At 40.9% G+C, this 14,350-nt stretch overlaps 3 protein-coding genes and 1 pseudogene across 4 annotated transcripts; 2 read left to right on the forward strand and 2 right to left on the reverse strand.

Moving 5' to 3' along the window:
* Positions 1 to 3,968: 3,968 nt before the first annotated feature.
* On the forward strand, positions 3,969 to 5,586 carry LOC125212033 (heat stress transcription factor B-2b-like). Of its 2 annotated transcripts, none has more exons than XM_048112044.1 (3): positions 3,969 to 4,130; positions 4,206 to 4,469; positions 4,571 to 5,586. In XM_048112044.1, the coding sequence occupies exons 2-3, from the start codon at positions 4,215 to 4,217 to the stop codon at positions 5,366 to 5,368; spliced, it is 1,053 nt and encodes a 350-aa protein (XP_047968001.1). In that variant the 5' UTR covers positions 3,969 to 4,130; positions 4,206 to 4,214; the 3' UTR covers positions 5,369 to 5,586. The 2 variants fall into 2 exon arrangements, with proteins under 2 accessions (XP_047968001.1, XP_047968002.1); XM_048112045.1 differs by having other exon boundaries at positions 3,987 to 4,104.
* Positions 5,587 to 5,653: 67 nt separating this feature from the next.
* Positions 5,654 to 9,891, reverse strand: LOC125212032 (leucine-rich repeat receptor protein kinase EMS1). Its single transcript, XM_048112043.1, has one exon. It carries the CDS (start codon positions 9,729 to 9,731, stop codon positions 5,835 to 5,837), a length of 3,897 nt encoding a protein of 1,298 aa, XP_047968000.1. The 5' UTR covers positions 9,732 to 9,891; the 3' UTR covers positions 5,654 to 5,834.
* A 3,471-nt stretch (positions 9,892 to 13,362) lies between these two features.
* Positions 13,363 to 13,938, forward strand: LOC125209931. The gene has a single exon (XM_048109506.1). It carries the CDS (start codon positions 13,363 to 13,365, stop codon positions 13,936 to 13,938), a length of 576 nt encoding a protein of 191 aa, XP_047965463.1.
* Positions 13,939 to 13,959: 21 nt separating this feature from the next.
* Positions 13,960 to 14,350, reverse strand: part of LOC125209932 — a 1,694-nt pseudogene continuing 1,303 nt past the window's right edge.

The following is a 14,350-nucleotide window of genomic DNA, read 5'->3' on the forward strand; positions in this document are numbered from 1 at the left end:
TAATAAAGATCATCGATGCCCAGTGATAAAGAGTTCCCTTGTTCAAACCCACGCACGTGTTCGAACCTTTGGAATGTATTCTATCTTCAATTTTTGAGAAAAAACCGTAACTTCATTTCAACGCTCTTTTGTTGATAACCAATTATTCTTTACATTTTAATATAATTTTCTTTGCTACAATTTATTTTCGATAGTTCCTTTATTTTAATAATTTTTTTTCTTTGATCAACAAACTCTTTTCAATTTATTTTGTTTTTAATTCATACGCTGACTTGATATGTCTTTCCAACTTATTTCATTTTGATGTTTAGTTTTTATTATTTACTTTATGCATCTAATAATTTAATAAATATAACATCTTTAATTTTGTTTCACTTCATATTAAATTTTCAGTCGAAAATTGTAAGCAAGAAAGTGCCATTAGGCACGGCTAAGTTACATAGCTTTACTAGCGAGATAAATGAATTAGATGTGTGTTCATGTGTTTAGAATCAAGAACATGGAGAGATGGTAAACACTTTCTAATAGCTATTCTTTTCTCCTTTTGTTAGCTACTTTGGATTAGAAGCATGAAATGCATCTAATAATTTAATAAATATAACATTTTTAATTTTATTTCACTTCATATTTAATTTTCGGTCGAGAATTGTAAGCATGAAAGTGCCATTAGGCATGGTGCTCAAAAGTCTAATGCTAAATTACACCGCTTGACTAGTTAGATAAATGAGCTAGAGGTTTGTTTTTCCGTGGAGAATTAACAACCTGGAAGGATTGGATACACTTCCTAATAGCTTCTATTATGTTCATCTTTTGTCAATCTCTTCGAATTACTTTTCATTTTCAATGATTGAGTTACCATACATATAGACTATCTAAATGTTTTAGAACTCTCATCTATTTCATTTTATTCTTCTAGAATTATTAATATTGTTATTTTGTATCCTATTTATTTCTAGACATTTTCTTATTATTGTTTTTTATATTCTATTTATTTGTAGACATTTTAGGGTTGCACCCTCAAGTATGACGATGTCGACCTCTTTTAATCTAATTGTCGCACCTCAAGTGTGTGACGATTAATCAGAACCTATGCATCACTCTGATGATAAGTTGAGTAACTCTTCTTGCCTTTTAAATTTCTTTACCGTTGTTTATTGAAGCGGCATATGGCACATTCAAAACTCAAAAGTTTCCTATTGACGTAATTTAGTGTTTTGGTTATAGTTATTGTTTGCCTTTGTGGATGTTGTGTTTTTCGCTTTTGCAATTATTTGATCATTCATGTATTTTTGCTTCTTATTTTGTGTATTTTCCTTAAAACCATTTTTCTCTACTTTAATTTATATCTCTCTCTCATTTTCAATAAACTTAAGCACAACTCTAAGTCCAACAAGCGTAGGAATGAAGTTATGTTGTGAACTTAGCTTTGATTTCAAGTTATGATTCAAGCTAAACAGTTCATTCTACTCCATCCTCCCTCCGTCTCATAAAAAATGTGTATTTTTTATTTTCATTTGTTCCATAAAAATATGGGAACGGATAACTTGAGGCAAAGAAAACTGCTCTTGAAAAAAGAAAATTAAAGACTCCTAGTTCTTTAATTAGGCCATACTACTTTTTAGACCACTTTAATTTATTTTTCATTACCAAATAATTTGTAGGATAAGATAGGCTTTCTGGGAACCTAAAAATATCAAAATCCGATAGTATGATGTCAACGTCACCCCATCATTTTAACTTACCAAATTCTCAGTGTAAAATATCAAGACCAAATGATATTATTTTCATATGCATATTATTTTAGAATAAATAGGACCACACAAAAAATAGTTATAGGATTGTAGGAGTATATTGAAGTACAAGCTGGAAAGGGAAAAAAGAAAAAGAGAAAAAGAACAAGCACAACCACCGGTGCTTCCCAAAAAAACAAAATAAAAGAATAAAACGATGAAAATATTATATATATTTCAAATATTAAGATAAAGATAAGAGATAATTATCAATTCAATATTTTCAATGACTTAGTTACTTAAATACTCAACAATATGTTGGAATGGTCAAGCTTGTATCTAGAATTTATTATTTGAAATGCTCCTATTTTATTGAGATATATTTAAAATCTTAAATTATAACGAGCTATGAATTAGTAATAAACATTTGATCCTTCAAGTTTTCTGTATATAGTTAGTTAAGTCTAGTTGGATTCATAAGATTAATTAGTGTTATGTAAGTCCACATTTTATTTCCAGCCCAAATAATTCATGACCAGATATTTAGTAAATATGGTCCCAATTTCATAATTATATTCATAAATATATCACATCCAAATTTAGTTTCAAAGCTTAATGTTTTATTTTTCTGGGTTCGAAATCATATGAAAAGAGGATAATATGGGCCGGATACATGGTTGTGAATTGGGCTTTTATCATAAATAACCTAATAAGTTTTAACCCCCAATTTCAAATTAAAAAAAAATATTCGACGACGTCACACTTATTGAGTGGACTTGAGATTTTATAAGTTATTGTTCATAGAAAGAAAAACTAGTTAATTGAATTAATAGATAAAATGAAAGTGTACATTTTTATTAGGATAGTAATGTATATAAAAATTGTAGTTGAATTAATTAGTGATTGGTTTACTTTTTCATAAAATGAAAATGTAACATTTTTGTTGAGATGATCTAAAATAGAAAGCTAATGTGGAACTGAAGAAGTAGTAAATCCTCCTACCAACCAAAAAAATCGATTCGATCATTTAGTTATTCTACTATTAGGTTAGTACATCATAAACTGTAGTTATTAAGCTATTTTTGCGCTCCACTTTTATTAATAAAACAGTCACTTTTAGTTTCAACTATTGTAAAAGAAAGATATTAGTGTAAGTTTTTATCTTGTGGTACAACAAACAAAAGTCATTGTCGTTTGTGTTTGAAGTATCATTGTAAATTTTATCCCTTTGGATAAGCTCTGTCATAAATCCAATATCCGTTTGTAGCAATATTTGGGGGACCAACACTTCTACACCACATAAAAACTGTGGACTTTCTCTATTATAAATTACACTAAATGATAAATTATAGAATGGACAAATAGTAATAAATGAGCATATATATGTTGCATATAATGCTATACGAGTACTATTAATTACTAGTAAGTACTCTTGGACATGAACTTTACAAGTTAAATTACATTGTAGATTAAACATTCTAAATGTACTATGCTTTATGTGCTCGTACATAAGTTACATAATATAGGGTTAGTCTTAATTTTGTACTAGTATGTCGTTTTGAGCGTTTTCTGAAAAAAAAAAATTTACTCTTTTTTGTCTCCTTTAAAAAACTAAAAATTATTTATGTCCGGTGACAAAATTGACTTGGTTTTACAACTCATGATCTAAATTGCATCATAATGCATCATTTTCAAATTCCACATTTATTGTTCATTAGAAAGTTCTCTACTCAAGAATATGCATAATTGATTTTGATATCTATTGCTTAAAGATACATCGCTTTATTTGTAATATTTTTAAATTCAACTTAAAAAAGTCGTGGTAAATTCAAGTTTGGGCCATACTCCAAGAAGAGTCAAGGGTAACTCCTTGATATTTTTGGAAGTGATACACTACAAATTTTAATAAATTAAGGCTAATACTAGTGTTTTATGTCCATGATTTTTCAGAAAATGTCATTAACATTCAATTTAAACAAATATTAATGGCTTTTGAAAAATTTTCATAAATTACGTGGATACTTTAATTTAATTATTTTAAACATAATTAATTGATTATATTAGTGGAGTAGTATAAAAGTTGATAACCTCCAATTAATGTAGGTTTAAAATAGTATAATTCCACACCACACTATTTCGAGGTGATTTAATCTACCTCTAACCACTCTCCTACCGCCACGTCAGCGTACCCCACCGAAACTTCTCGTTCTTTCCTATCATTGCACTTTCTCTCATTTTCCCATTTTTTTCTCTCTATCCTCTCATCATTTCCTCTTTCACTCCCTCTCTCTCTCTCTCTCTCTCTCTACCCATTTATTTGTGTCTTCGGAAGCTTCTGGAATTACCACACAAACCTGCGCGCTTTCCCCCTCTGGTAATCAGATTTCAACAGACTTAACTGTAAGTATAACATCCGATTTCTCGATTGATTCAGTTTTGTTGCTTTGGAATTGATTGATTTTGATGCGGTTGTAGGTGTGCGGCATGGCTCTGCTACCGGCGGATCGGAGCGGAAGCGGCGAATCCACGGCCGGCGATTCATCGCGGTCTCTTCCAACGCCGTTTCTGACGAAGACGTATCAGCTCGTGGACGACCCGGCGATCGATGACGTCATCTCTTGGAACGAGGATGGATCTGGTTTTATCGTTTGGAATCCGACGGAGTTCGCCAGAGATTTGCTCCCCAAGTATTTCAAGCACAATAATTTCTCCAGTTTTGTGAGGCAGCTCAACACCTACGTAAGCTCGATAATCTGAATCTGTGGTTGAAAGTTGAAAATTGAAAATTGAATGTCATGTTTTCGGTTGTTGACGGAGAAAATTTTGCGTTGAATTCTTAGGGATTCAGGAAGGTTATGCCGGATCGATGGGAATTCTCCAACGAATGCTTCCGGAGAGGTGAGAAGAAGCTTTTATGCGACATTCAGCGCCGGAAAATTGCGTCATCGTCGTCGGTCGTAGTGGCTGCTGCTGCGGCGGCGGCCACGGTGGTGCTGCCAACAATAGCAGCGACGCGGACGGTTTCTCCGGCCGACTCCGGCGAGGAGCAGGTGATTTCGTCTTCCAATTCGCCGGCGAGGACGCGCGACTTCAGCGGCGGCACATCGGAGCTGATCGGCGAGAACGAGAGGCTGAGAAAGGAAAACTCGCATCTCAACAAAGAGTTGAGCCAGATGAAGAATCTATGCAACAATATCTTCACTCTGATGTCGAATTACGCCGGCGGCGGTAAGAGCAACAACGGCGGCAGCAGCAGCAGCGGCGACCAACAAACGCACAGCTGCAAGCTCTCCGTGGCTGACAACGCGATGAAGCCGCTGGATCTCCTCCCGATGACGAAATTCTGCGAGGAGATGCAGACCGCCGTCGTGGCGGCGGCGGCGGCGAACGCCGCCGAGGAGAGCCACATCAGATCGGCGGCGGAGGAAATAAGCGCGAGATTGTTCGGCGTGCCGATCGGAATGAAGCGGGGGAGGGAAGGGGAAGGTAGCTCGGCGGAGCACGGTATGGATTTGCAGCTGCAGCAACCGATGGGCGACGTGAAATCTGAGCCGATGGATCTAGAGAGCAGCGGCGACGATCGGGAGTCGTCGTGGCTGACGCGGTGCAGCTCGAGAAATCGGAGGGCTCTTAATTGATGGGTGCTAGGTGTGTGGTGCGGAGCATCGCAGAGGATAGGATCTTTTGGTAAAATATGTTTTAGATTAGTGTAGAAGCGCGTGTATGTACGTGATGAGGCACGTGCGAAACAGCCTCCCGTGTCTCGATAATCTTGTGCGCATGGGGACCTTTTCCGGAAGCTTCCTATACTAAGTCCTTTTTTGTACTTTTATTTAAAAGAGGCTATTTTTGTTTATATCAATATTTCTCTTTTTTTTTTTTTGAAAAATAACTTCATTTTCATTTGTAATACTACTAATTCATTTGTAAAAGAGACCTGAATATGATTAAAGTTATACCAATAGATGATGTTCTGGTACACGAGCCACACTATACCACATAAGTAATGTAAGTATGTAACATATGCTAGAGAAAATAGTGCTACTAACTGCCAACCCATACATAAAGTGGATATTCATATTATTAACATTATACCTAACCAAGTTACTCCTCTTGGATCACTTTCAAGGACTTCAACACACGAAGCATAGTTGGCCGATTTGGTGGATTCTCAGAAAGGCAAACCAAAGCAATTTTGAGCGTCCTAAGCATCATCTGCTTCGAATTCGCATCAAGAACGGCCGGATCAAGCACATCGACAGCCTGCCCGTTCTTGACCTTTAGGAACACCCACCCCACCAAGTTCCCCCCTTCAATGTCCTTGAAGTCCGGTCCAGTTGGCTCCTTTCCAGTCAGCAGCTCGAGCAGGATCACACCGAAGCTGTAGACGTCCCCCCTTGTCGTGGCCTTCCAGCTCTGCCCATACTCAGGCGGGATATACCCAAAAGTCCCAGCAATGTCCGTGCTCACATGAGTCTCGCAGGCGCTGATCAGCCTCGCCAGCCCAAAATCAGCAACTTTTGGCTCGAAATCATCGTTCACGAGGATGTTGCTCGCCTTGATATCCCGGTGGATGATGTGTGGAATGAACCCATGGTGAAGAAAAGCCAAGCCACGGGCAGCACCAAGGGCTATCTTGAATCGCCTGCTCCAATCCAAGACAGGGTGAGAACCCGTCCCTGTCTGGTTTCTCAGCCACTGATCCAAGCTCCCATTCGCCATATACTCATAAACGAGCACCTTCTCCTCGCCATACGAGCAGTAGCCAAGCAAAGAAACCAGGTTCCGGTGCTTCACCTTCCCAAGAGTCTCCATCTCCGCCAGAAACTCCCTCTGCCCCTGAGTTTTCGACTGGCTGAGCTTCTTCACCGCGACTATCTTCCCCTCAGGCAAGGTGGCCTTGTACACCGTCCCAAAACCACCATCACCGATAATGTTGCTCTTGCAGAAGTTGTTGGTGGCCTCGAGTATGTCAACCAACGTCAGTTTGAGGAGAGGCTGCTCAAACATCGCGATGTTGATGCTCAATGGCTCCTTTGATCTGCTGCTACTGCTCAAGAAATACAGATTCTGCTCGTCCGAGCTATTCAACTTGCTGCTGTCTCCGCTCGCCTCAAGGTCGTTCTTGCTGCCCCGATTACTCCAGATTCGCAACACGATAACCACAGAGAGGGCTACCAAAACCACCCCTACGACAAGCGATATCAGCCCCCAAACATTCAAGAATGGCGACCTTCTAGGAAAGCTCTTCATAGGGCATCTGAACCCCACAATTCCACCACACAAATTCTTGTTTCCAGCCAGTGCATCCCTCGTCAAGTTCAAGCACATCCCGTTTCTTGGAACCGGGCCCTCAAGCTTGTTCTCAGAGAGATCCAAGAACAAGAGATTGTTCAAATCACATAATTCCTCCGGAATCCCCCCATGGAGCATGTTATCAGAGAGATCAAGATACTCGAGCTGAGCAAGATCTCCAATATCAGATGGAACCACACCGGTCAAATCATTGCCATGAAGATCCAACACTGTCAAGTACGACACATTCCCCAGCGAACTTGGCAAGTCCCCACTGAGAGAATTGCCACTCAAATTCACAAACACAACTCGCCACGCCCCAGAATCGTTGAACAGGCCGTCTAAATGGCCAGAGAGCTGGTTCTGCTGAGCATAAAAACCAACAAGATTCTCCATTCCAGATAGTGCACCAGGAAGCTCATTGGTTAGCATATTAAAGCTCAAATCCAAATGAGTAAGCCCAACTAAGTTGCCCAAAGCAGGAGGAATTGAACCAGACAACATATTCGAAGACAAATTAAGCTTCACCAATCCACTTAACCTACCAAGACTCTTCGGAATCGACCCTACAAGCTTGTTATTACCTAAATGGAAACCTTGCAACTTAACACAATCACCAAATTCAAATGGAATGTTACCAGATAGCAAGTTACCAGACAAATCAAGAGTCGTGAGATTGGCTAAACGAGCCAAGGACTTCGGTATCACTCCAGATAGCAAGTTGTTGCTGAGAAGAAGATCAACAACCACCATACATTTCCCTAGCTCATCTGGGATCGCTCCACTCAACCTGTTGTTGGAGAGATCATACACACCGTGATGCTGCACATAGCTCGAATCAGGAATGCTCGAAACCTGCTGGAAATACTTGGATTCCTTCCAAGGAATCTCACCGGAGAGATTGTTATATGACAAAATGAGGCATTGCAACTGAGGCAATTCCACAAGTTCTTGTGGGATGGAGCTGTTTAACATGTTGTTCCCCAAATCCAACGTGGCGAGAGCAGTGCAGTTGCCGAGCTCTTGTGGAAGGGGCCCACTAAGGAAATTCGAGTTCATGTCGAAAACAGAGAGAGAAGACAGCCTCCCAATCTCTGCCGGAATGGTGCCGGTTATCCGGTTGTTGGGAAGGACAATACTCTGCAACGACGCCGCATTGCCAATTTGAGAAGGAAGAAAGCCCTCTAACTCATTACTAGCCGCAGAAAATTCAATCAACGACAATGAGCCCCATAGGGATACAGGAATTGGACCTGTGAAATTGTTGGAATCCAATTCGAGACTGATTAATTGGAGATTAGATAAATAATCAGGGATGGAGCCAATGATCTGATTATCAATCAGCTTCAACTGAGTCAAATTCCCACAATTCTTGAAAGTTTCTTCGATACTTCCGGTTAGAAAGTTGTCTTCAAGCTCCACCTCCGCCAACAGAGCAGCATTACAGAGCTCCTTCGGAATCTCACCACTGAGCATGTTACTCCCCAAGCTAAGGTGGCTAAGCGCCGAGCAATTCCCAATTTGGGGTGGAATTTTACCGGAAAATCTGTTGTTGGAGAGCAAAATTGAATCAACCTGCGTCCATTTCCCGAGCCAAGAAGGCAATGCGCCGGAGAGCTGATTCTTCTCAGCAGAAAACGTCGTCAGAGACGAGAGCTTAGAGAGCGACTCCGGTAAAGCTCCGGTGATTGAATTGAAAGAGATGAGCAATAGGTTTAAGTTTCTGCATTTCCCAATCTCGGACGGTATGCTTCCGTTGAGCTCGGATTCGACGAGATTTAGCACTGTCAAATTCTGCAATTCTCCAAAGCTCTTCGGGATTGAGCACTGCAGCGGATTGAAGGAGAGATCGAGCTTGCTTAATGACTTCAGCTGTGAGAATGATTCCGGAAGCGGGCCGTTGATCGAGCATGACGGCGCGGAGAGGATTTCGAGATTAGAGAGACGGCCGATTTCCGGTGGAAGCACGCCGGAGAAATGATTCTCTCCGATGTAGAGCTCGGTGAGGGAGGCGAGCTCTCCGAGCTGCGGCGGTATGCTGCCGGAGAGGGAGTTGTTGGAGACGTCAAACGAGGCTAAAAATCGAAGCTTCGAGAACAAATTCGAGGGCAGAGCACCGGTGAGGAAGTTGCTCCCCATCGCCAGAATCTGCAATCGGGTTAAATTCCCAATGTGGGCGGGGATGTTTCCGGCGAGTGCATTTCCGGAGAGATCAAAAGTCTCGAGCTTCGTCAACTTCCCCAGCTCCGGCGGAATCCTCCCCGTGAGGAAATTGGGGCCGAGTCGCAACGTTTGGAGACGAGTCAGCTCACCAAGCCCGGCCGGGAGCTCGCCGGAGAGACGATTGTAGCCCAGGCTGAGGGTTTTTAAAGCGGCAAGAGAGCTGATTTCGTGGGAAATTTCTCCGGTGAAGTCGTTGGAGGAGAGATCGAGGACGGTGAGGGCGGTGAGGGAGAAGAGGGAAGCGGGGAGACGGCCACTGAGTTGGCGAGCTGAGAGGACGAGCGAGGTGACTCGGTCGCCGTGGCAGAGAACTCCGGGCCATCTGCAGTGGGAGATTGAAGGGCTCCACGAAGAGAGAGCTTCCGGGTTTGGGAGACAGTTCTTGAAGGAGAGGAGGGCGTCTCTGTCGGAGGCTTGTGAAAGCGTGAAACTGGAAAGGAGTGCGAAAACGGCGTAGAACAGGGTGAGCGACGGCGACGCCATTCCTTTCGTCAATGGTGGAGAATTGGGTCAGTGTATGGGAAGATGCATTTTTGATTTCTTGGGAAATCAGTGGAAGTGTGTGACAGTAGGGAGAGATTCTTGAGAATTGAAAAGGGAAGAGAGAGAGAGAAGGTACAGTTTGTTGGGAACACGAAGAGAGAGTGGGGAGCGATGGTACATACATAAAGACATGGTTTTTGTTGAACGATTTGAAATTAATTTAAAGGGATGAAATGTTTTATGATGGGATTGACCATGCTAGGACGGCGTCGTTTGAACAGGTGGTGGGGTCCCAAAACCCGAAAAAGAGCATTTGTAGACGACGAAGTGTGTCAGTCTTCAACTTATTATCCATATTGATTCTCCCACTTCAGAAGCATCTACCTCTACTTTACTATAATGCCCTTCTACTTATATGGTACTTCCTGCTCCATTTTCCCACTAGTAGTTAGACGTATATACGACTTTCTTTTATATTATTTTTTCTCTTATTTTACTTTGTCTCATTCTAACGATTTATTATCATCTTCATAAAATAACGGCTGATAAGAAACATCTCACTTGTAGTGGGAAGAGAGAGTAATTCTTTTCCATTATGTACTGATATGTAAGAGAGGGAAATGTCTCAAACGGTTTCGATCACGCTATGAGAGCATCCACTCCGCCCCATAGTCCGCCACTGTAGGGGTTCGGACTAAGCACACATTATCCTTCGCGGAGGATAGATCGTCCGCGGACTCTCCTCCACCCAATTATGGGGTGTGCGGAGGATAGGCCGGACGATGCACACATTTTTTATTTTTTTATAATTTTTTTTTATATTTTCTTCTATATATATCACTCCACTCTCTTCCCCATCTCAATTTCTCTCTAAATTCAATAATGAATTCCGAAAATTTTCATATTTGCAAGCATAAAATATAAAAATAAAAAATAAATACTAACAATAGGATATGCCTTTAATTTGTGGTATTTTTATATTTTTATTCTTGCTAATTGATATATTTGCAAATATAAAAAATAGGATTAATGAATTTGCAAACATAAAAAAAATATTTTAATTCTTGCTAATTAATTGATATACTGTAATTTGAACTTTCAATGAAATGAAGTTTTTTTTTAATATTTTTGTAGTGTTTAAATATTCAAATAATAAATAAAATGCTTAGGGCGTACTATATGGCAGGCTATAGTCCGCCTCGTTGCAGGTGGAAGGGGGAGGATAGAATGCTGATGTGGCGGAGCATAGGGCGAGGCTTAAGGCGTCGCATCCTCCGCCCCATTGTGGATGCCACACCTGAGGGAAGTTCCTAGGGAAAGTTCGGTACCATACTACTCTATCGGATGGACTTGGGTCTCCTTATCGGGCTTTCGGCTTGTTAAAAGTGAAATGTCATTCTAATTTTAACCACGCCAAGATACTATATGAGATACTATGAGTTTGAAGCACTTAATAATGTGTTACTATTAAGTTTATTTCGTTTAAACTACTCCGTATCTTATTATATTGATTATATCGTGGGGTATAAAAGTAAATTGAAGTCGAAAAATAAACTGCATGCAACTGAATAATAAAATAGGCATGCATTTGCAATTGCATGATGGTTCAAAAGATTTGTTGGCTTTTACCCACGTAGTAGGTCCATGCTTTTAACTTATTGATTTATATTCTTACTAGTTTTAATGGTTTTTGTCACACACATAAATAGTGATTGAGTTTGATTGGTGGTGAGAAATATATTTCTGTATCTAACTTTCATTAATTATGTGTGTGGGATTTAATGAAACAGATAGATGACAAAAAATTGCAGGTTGAAATGATTTCTATGTAAATAACAAGTTCATATTCACTATCTACATCACTGCAACCAAATAAATTCACACTCCAATATTACATGCATATAAAAGGGATATATGTTATATTCAAAATATTTATTCAGTGTCAGTATTTTAAAACCAACTACTAGTATTATTCAGCCAATCATTTTTCACACGAAGGAAATATTCGTAGTACATAATAAACAATTCATAACAAAAAAATACGCAAAATGTATAGAACTATTTTTATTTGAACCATACTTACTTAAAAATTTATTCATTCCGTCTTTCATCCTTCAAAATTTTCACTGTTTTTAACTTTTACTACTAATATTCTTCTTAAACAAAAATACTACTAGTTAAACATGAACGGTGAAAAGCAAAATCATCTCATTAATGAGGAATTTGGTGACTTGATTGGTTGTATGCATCTTGGAAAATGAATTTCTGTTCTGCCGAATCATAACATTTTAAGAACAGAAAATAAATACTGTGATTTTTAATTGGAAACTTTAATTCAAATATTGTTTGGATGCAACTTGTATTGATAGTATAAATATCACATACTTGTAGATGTTATTGGTAATTTTGCATCGGTTGAGCATTCGAAATCGAACGATATACACAATGAAGAATGTCGCCACCGTAATTAGAAGACAAATAAAGTGAAAATGATTGTCGACATCATCAGATACAGACACGGTGAAAAAGGTCATCGCGGCGGACGGGATAGGAACATGGGCTGTGAAGAGAATTTGATGGGGACTAGACAGCAAAATCAAGTAGGTGAATGTGGCCCATATTTCAGCTGCATCTGACCAAATGCTTAAGGAAGAAAAGATACCATCATTTGTTTTCTCAGTTCCAAATTTGGCAATTTTATGTAATTATTATTTACCCTTTCCACTCCATCCTTTCCGTTTATGGAAAGTAACTCGATTAGTAAACTTGATTAGGGATCGGTAATTCTTTTCTTAATTGTTTCCCCTTGCTTCTTACTTATAGGTAAAAAAATGCAAAATTGTTTTACTTGTTGGATTTTAGAAATTATTATTATTAACTAATTTATGGAGTACTACCTTTCAGTAAAATTTTAAATATTACTACTAAATAAATACATAAACATTATATATTCAAACTTTATTAAAATGCGCAGTGCAAGAGAAATTTTTATTAGTAGTAGTAAATATTAAGAACAAAGCCACAAAGATATTGGAATTTAGAGCATCCACGATGGATGCCCGATCGCGCGCCCGATCGGCCGAGATCGGGCTCGGGCGTGGTCGGGCATCCATTGCAGGCCTCGGTCACGCCCGAGCGCGACCGAGAGTTCGGTCGCGACCGATCGCGAGCCCGATCGATCGGGCGTGAGATCGGGCGCCATTGCAGAGGCGCGCCCGATCACGCGTTGGCCAGATCAACGCGTTTTTTATTTTTATTTTTTTTTCTTTTTCAATTCTATAAATATACCTTAATTTCACTCATTTTTCACACAACTCTCACACGTCTCTCTCAACTCTCTCTCCATTGCAATATCTCTTTCACTCACTTTTCCAAAATGTTTCCCAGGGAAGATATTGGTCGGTCTATGGAACGCGCAATGTTTGCTTTCGGGAACCAGATTCTCGCCGGTATTCGTGCAATACATGAGCAAGAGCAAGCCGAACAGCAGGCCCAAGAGCAGGTCCCGAGGCCCATCCGCCGACGGACATCCGTCCGTCGAGAGCATGTCCTAGCTCATCAATGTCTGTTCGAGGACTACTTCGCCGAACATCCCTGGTGGGGCGCGCCGATTTTTCGCCGACGATTTAGGATGCGGCGAGAGTTGTTTCTCCAGATTGTTCACGCGTTGGAGGCGCGCGACGAGTACTTCCAGTGGCGGGAAGATGCGGCCCACAGAAAGGGTCCATCCCCGCTGACGAAGTGCACGGTTGCGCTTCGTCAGTTGGCATACGGCACTACGGCGGACATGTTCGACGAGTATCTTCACGTAGGGGATACAACTGGCCGGGAGTGTCTGGTAAATTTTTATGCGGGCGTTATTGACGCCTTCGACGCCACATATTTGCGCAAGCCGAATGCCCAAGACTGCCAGGACCTGCTGCGGATGCACGATACGGTGCACGACTTTCCTAGAATGTTAGGGAGTATTGATTGTATGCACTGGGAGTGGAAGAATTGTCCTGCAGCGTGGAGAGGCCAATTCACCAGTAGGTATAAGGGTACCCACCCGACGATGATCCTTGAAGCAATCGTTGACCACAGTCTTTGGATTTGGCATGCTCACTTTGGCGTGGCGGGGTCCAACAACGACATCAATGTGCTGAACTCGTCCAGTCTCTTCACCGAGCAATGCAATGGCAACGGTCCGGAAGCTGCCAAAGGATGACAACATCATATGGGGTAATACTTAGCCGACGGCATTTACCCGAGATGGCCAGTTTTCTTGAAGACGATCTCCTGCCCAACGGGTGCGAGGAGAGAGTTTTTTGCGGCAAAGCAGGAGGCTGCACGGAATGACGTGGAGCGAGGATTCGGTGTGCTTCAAGCGCGTTGGGGAATAGTGAAAGGCCCGGCTCGTTCCTGGTACAGGCATCATATCGCCAATGTCATGTACGCGTGCATCATCTTGCACAACATGATTATTCACGATGAAGGTCGTGCAACTAGCCAGTGGTCCGACGATGAAGCCGCTCCGAGCGCAGGTCATGCAGCCCCGCCAGTCGTTCGAGGTTTATCCTATGGACTCAGCGAGAGATAAAAAGCTCAGGAGAGCATGCGCAACCAACAAGCTCATCTTG

This window comes from Salvia hispanica, chromosome 3 (assembly GCF_023119035.1).
Source record: "Salvia hispanica cultivar TCC Black 2014 chromosome 3, UniMelb_Shisp_WGS_1.0, whole genome shotgun sequence".
In the NCBI taxonomy this organism is placed as follows: Eukaryota; Viridiplantae; Streptophyta; class Magnoliopsida; order Lamiales; family Lamiaceae; genus Salvia; species Salvia hispanica.

Coding starts and splice junctions, on each gene's coding strand:
- LOC125209931 (XM_048109506.1), top strand. CDS start 13,363: ATGCGGCGAGAGTTGTTTCTCCAGATTGTTCACGCGTTGGAGGCGCGC.
- LOC125212032 (XM_048112043.1), bottom strand. CDS start 9,731: ATGGCGTCGCCGTCGCTCACCCTGTTCTACGCCGTTTTCGCACTCCTT.
- LOC125212033 (XM_048112044.1), top strand. CDS start 4,215: ATGGCTCTGCTACCGGCGGATCGGAGCGGAAGCGGCGAATCCACGGCC. Junction 4,470..4,570: donor TGAGGCAGCTCAACACCTAC/GTAAGCTCGATA, acceptor TTGAATTCTTAG/GGATTCAGGAAGGTTATGCC.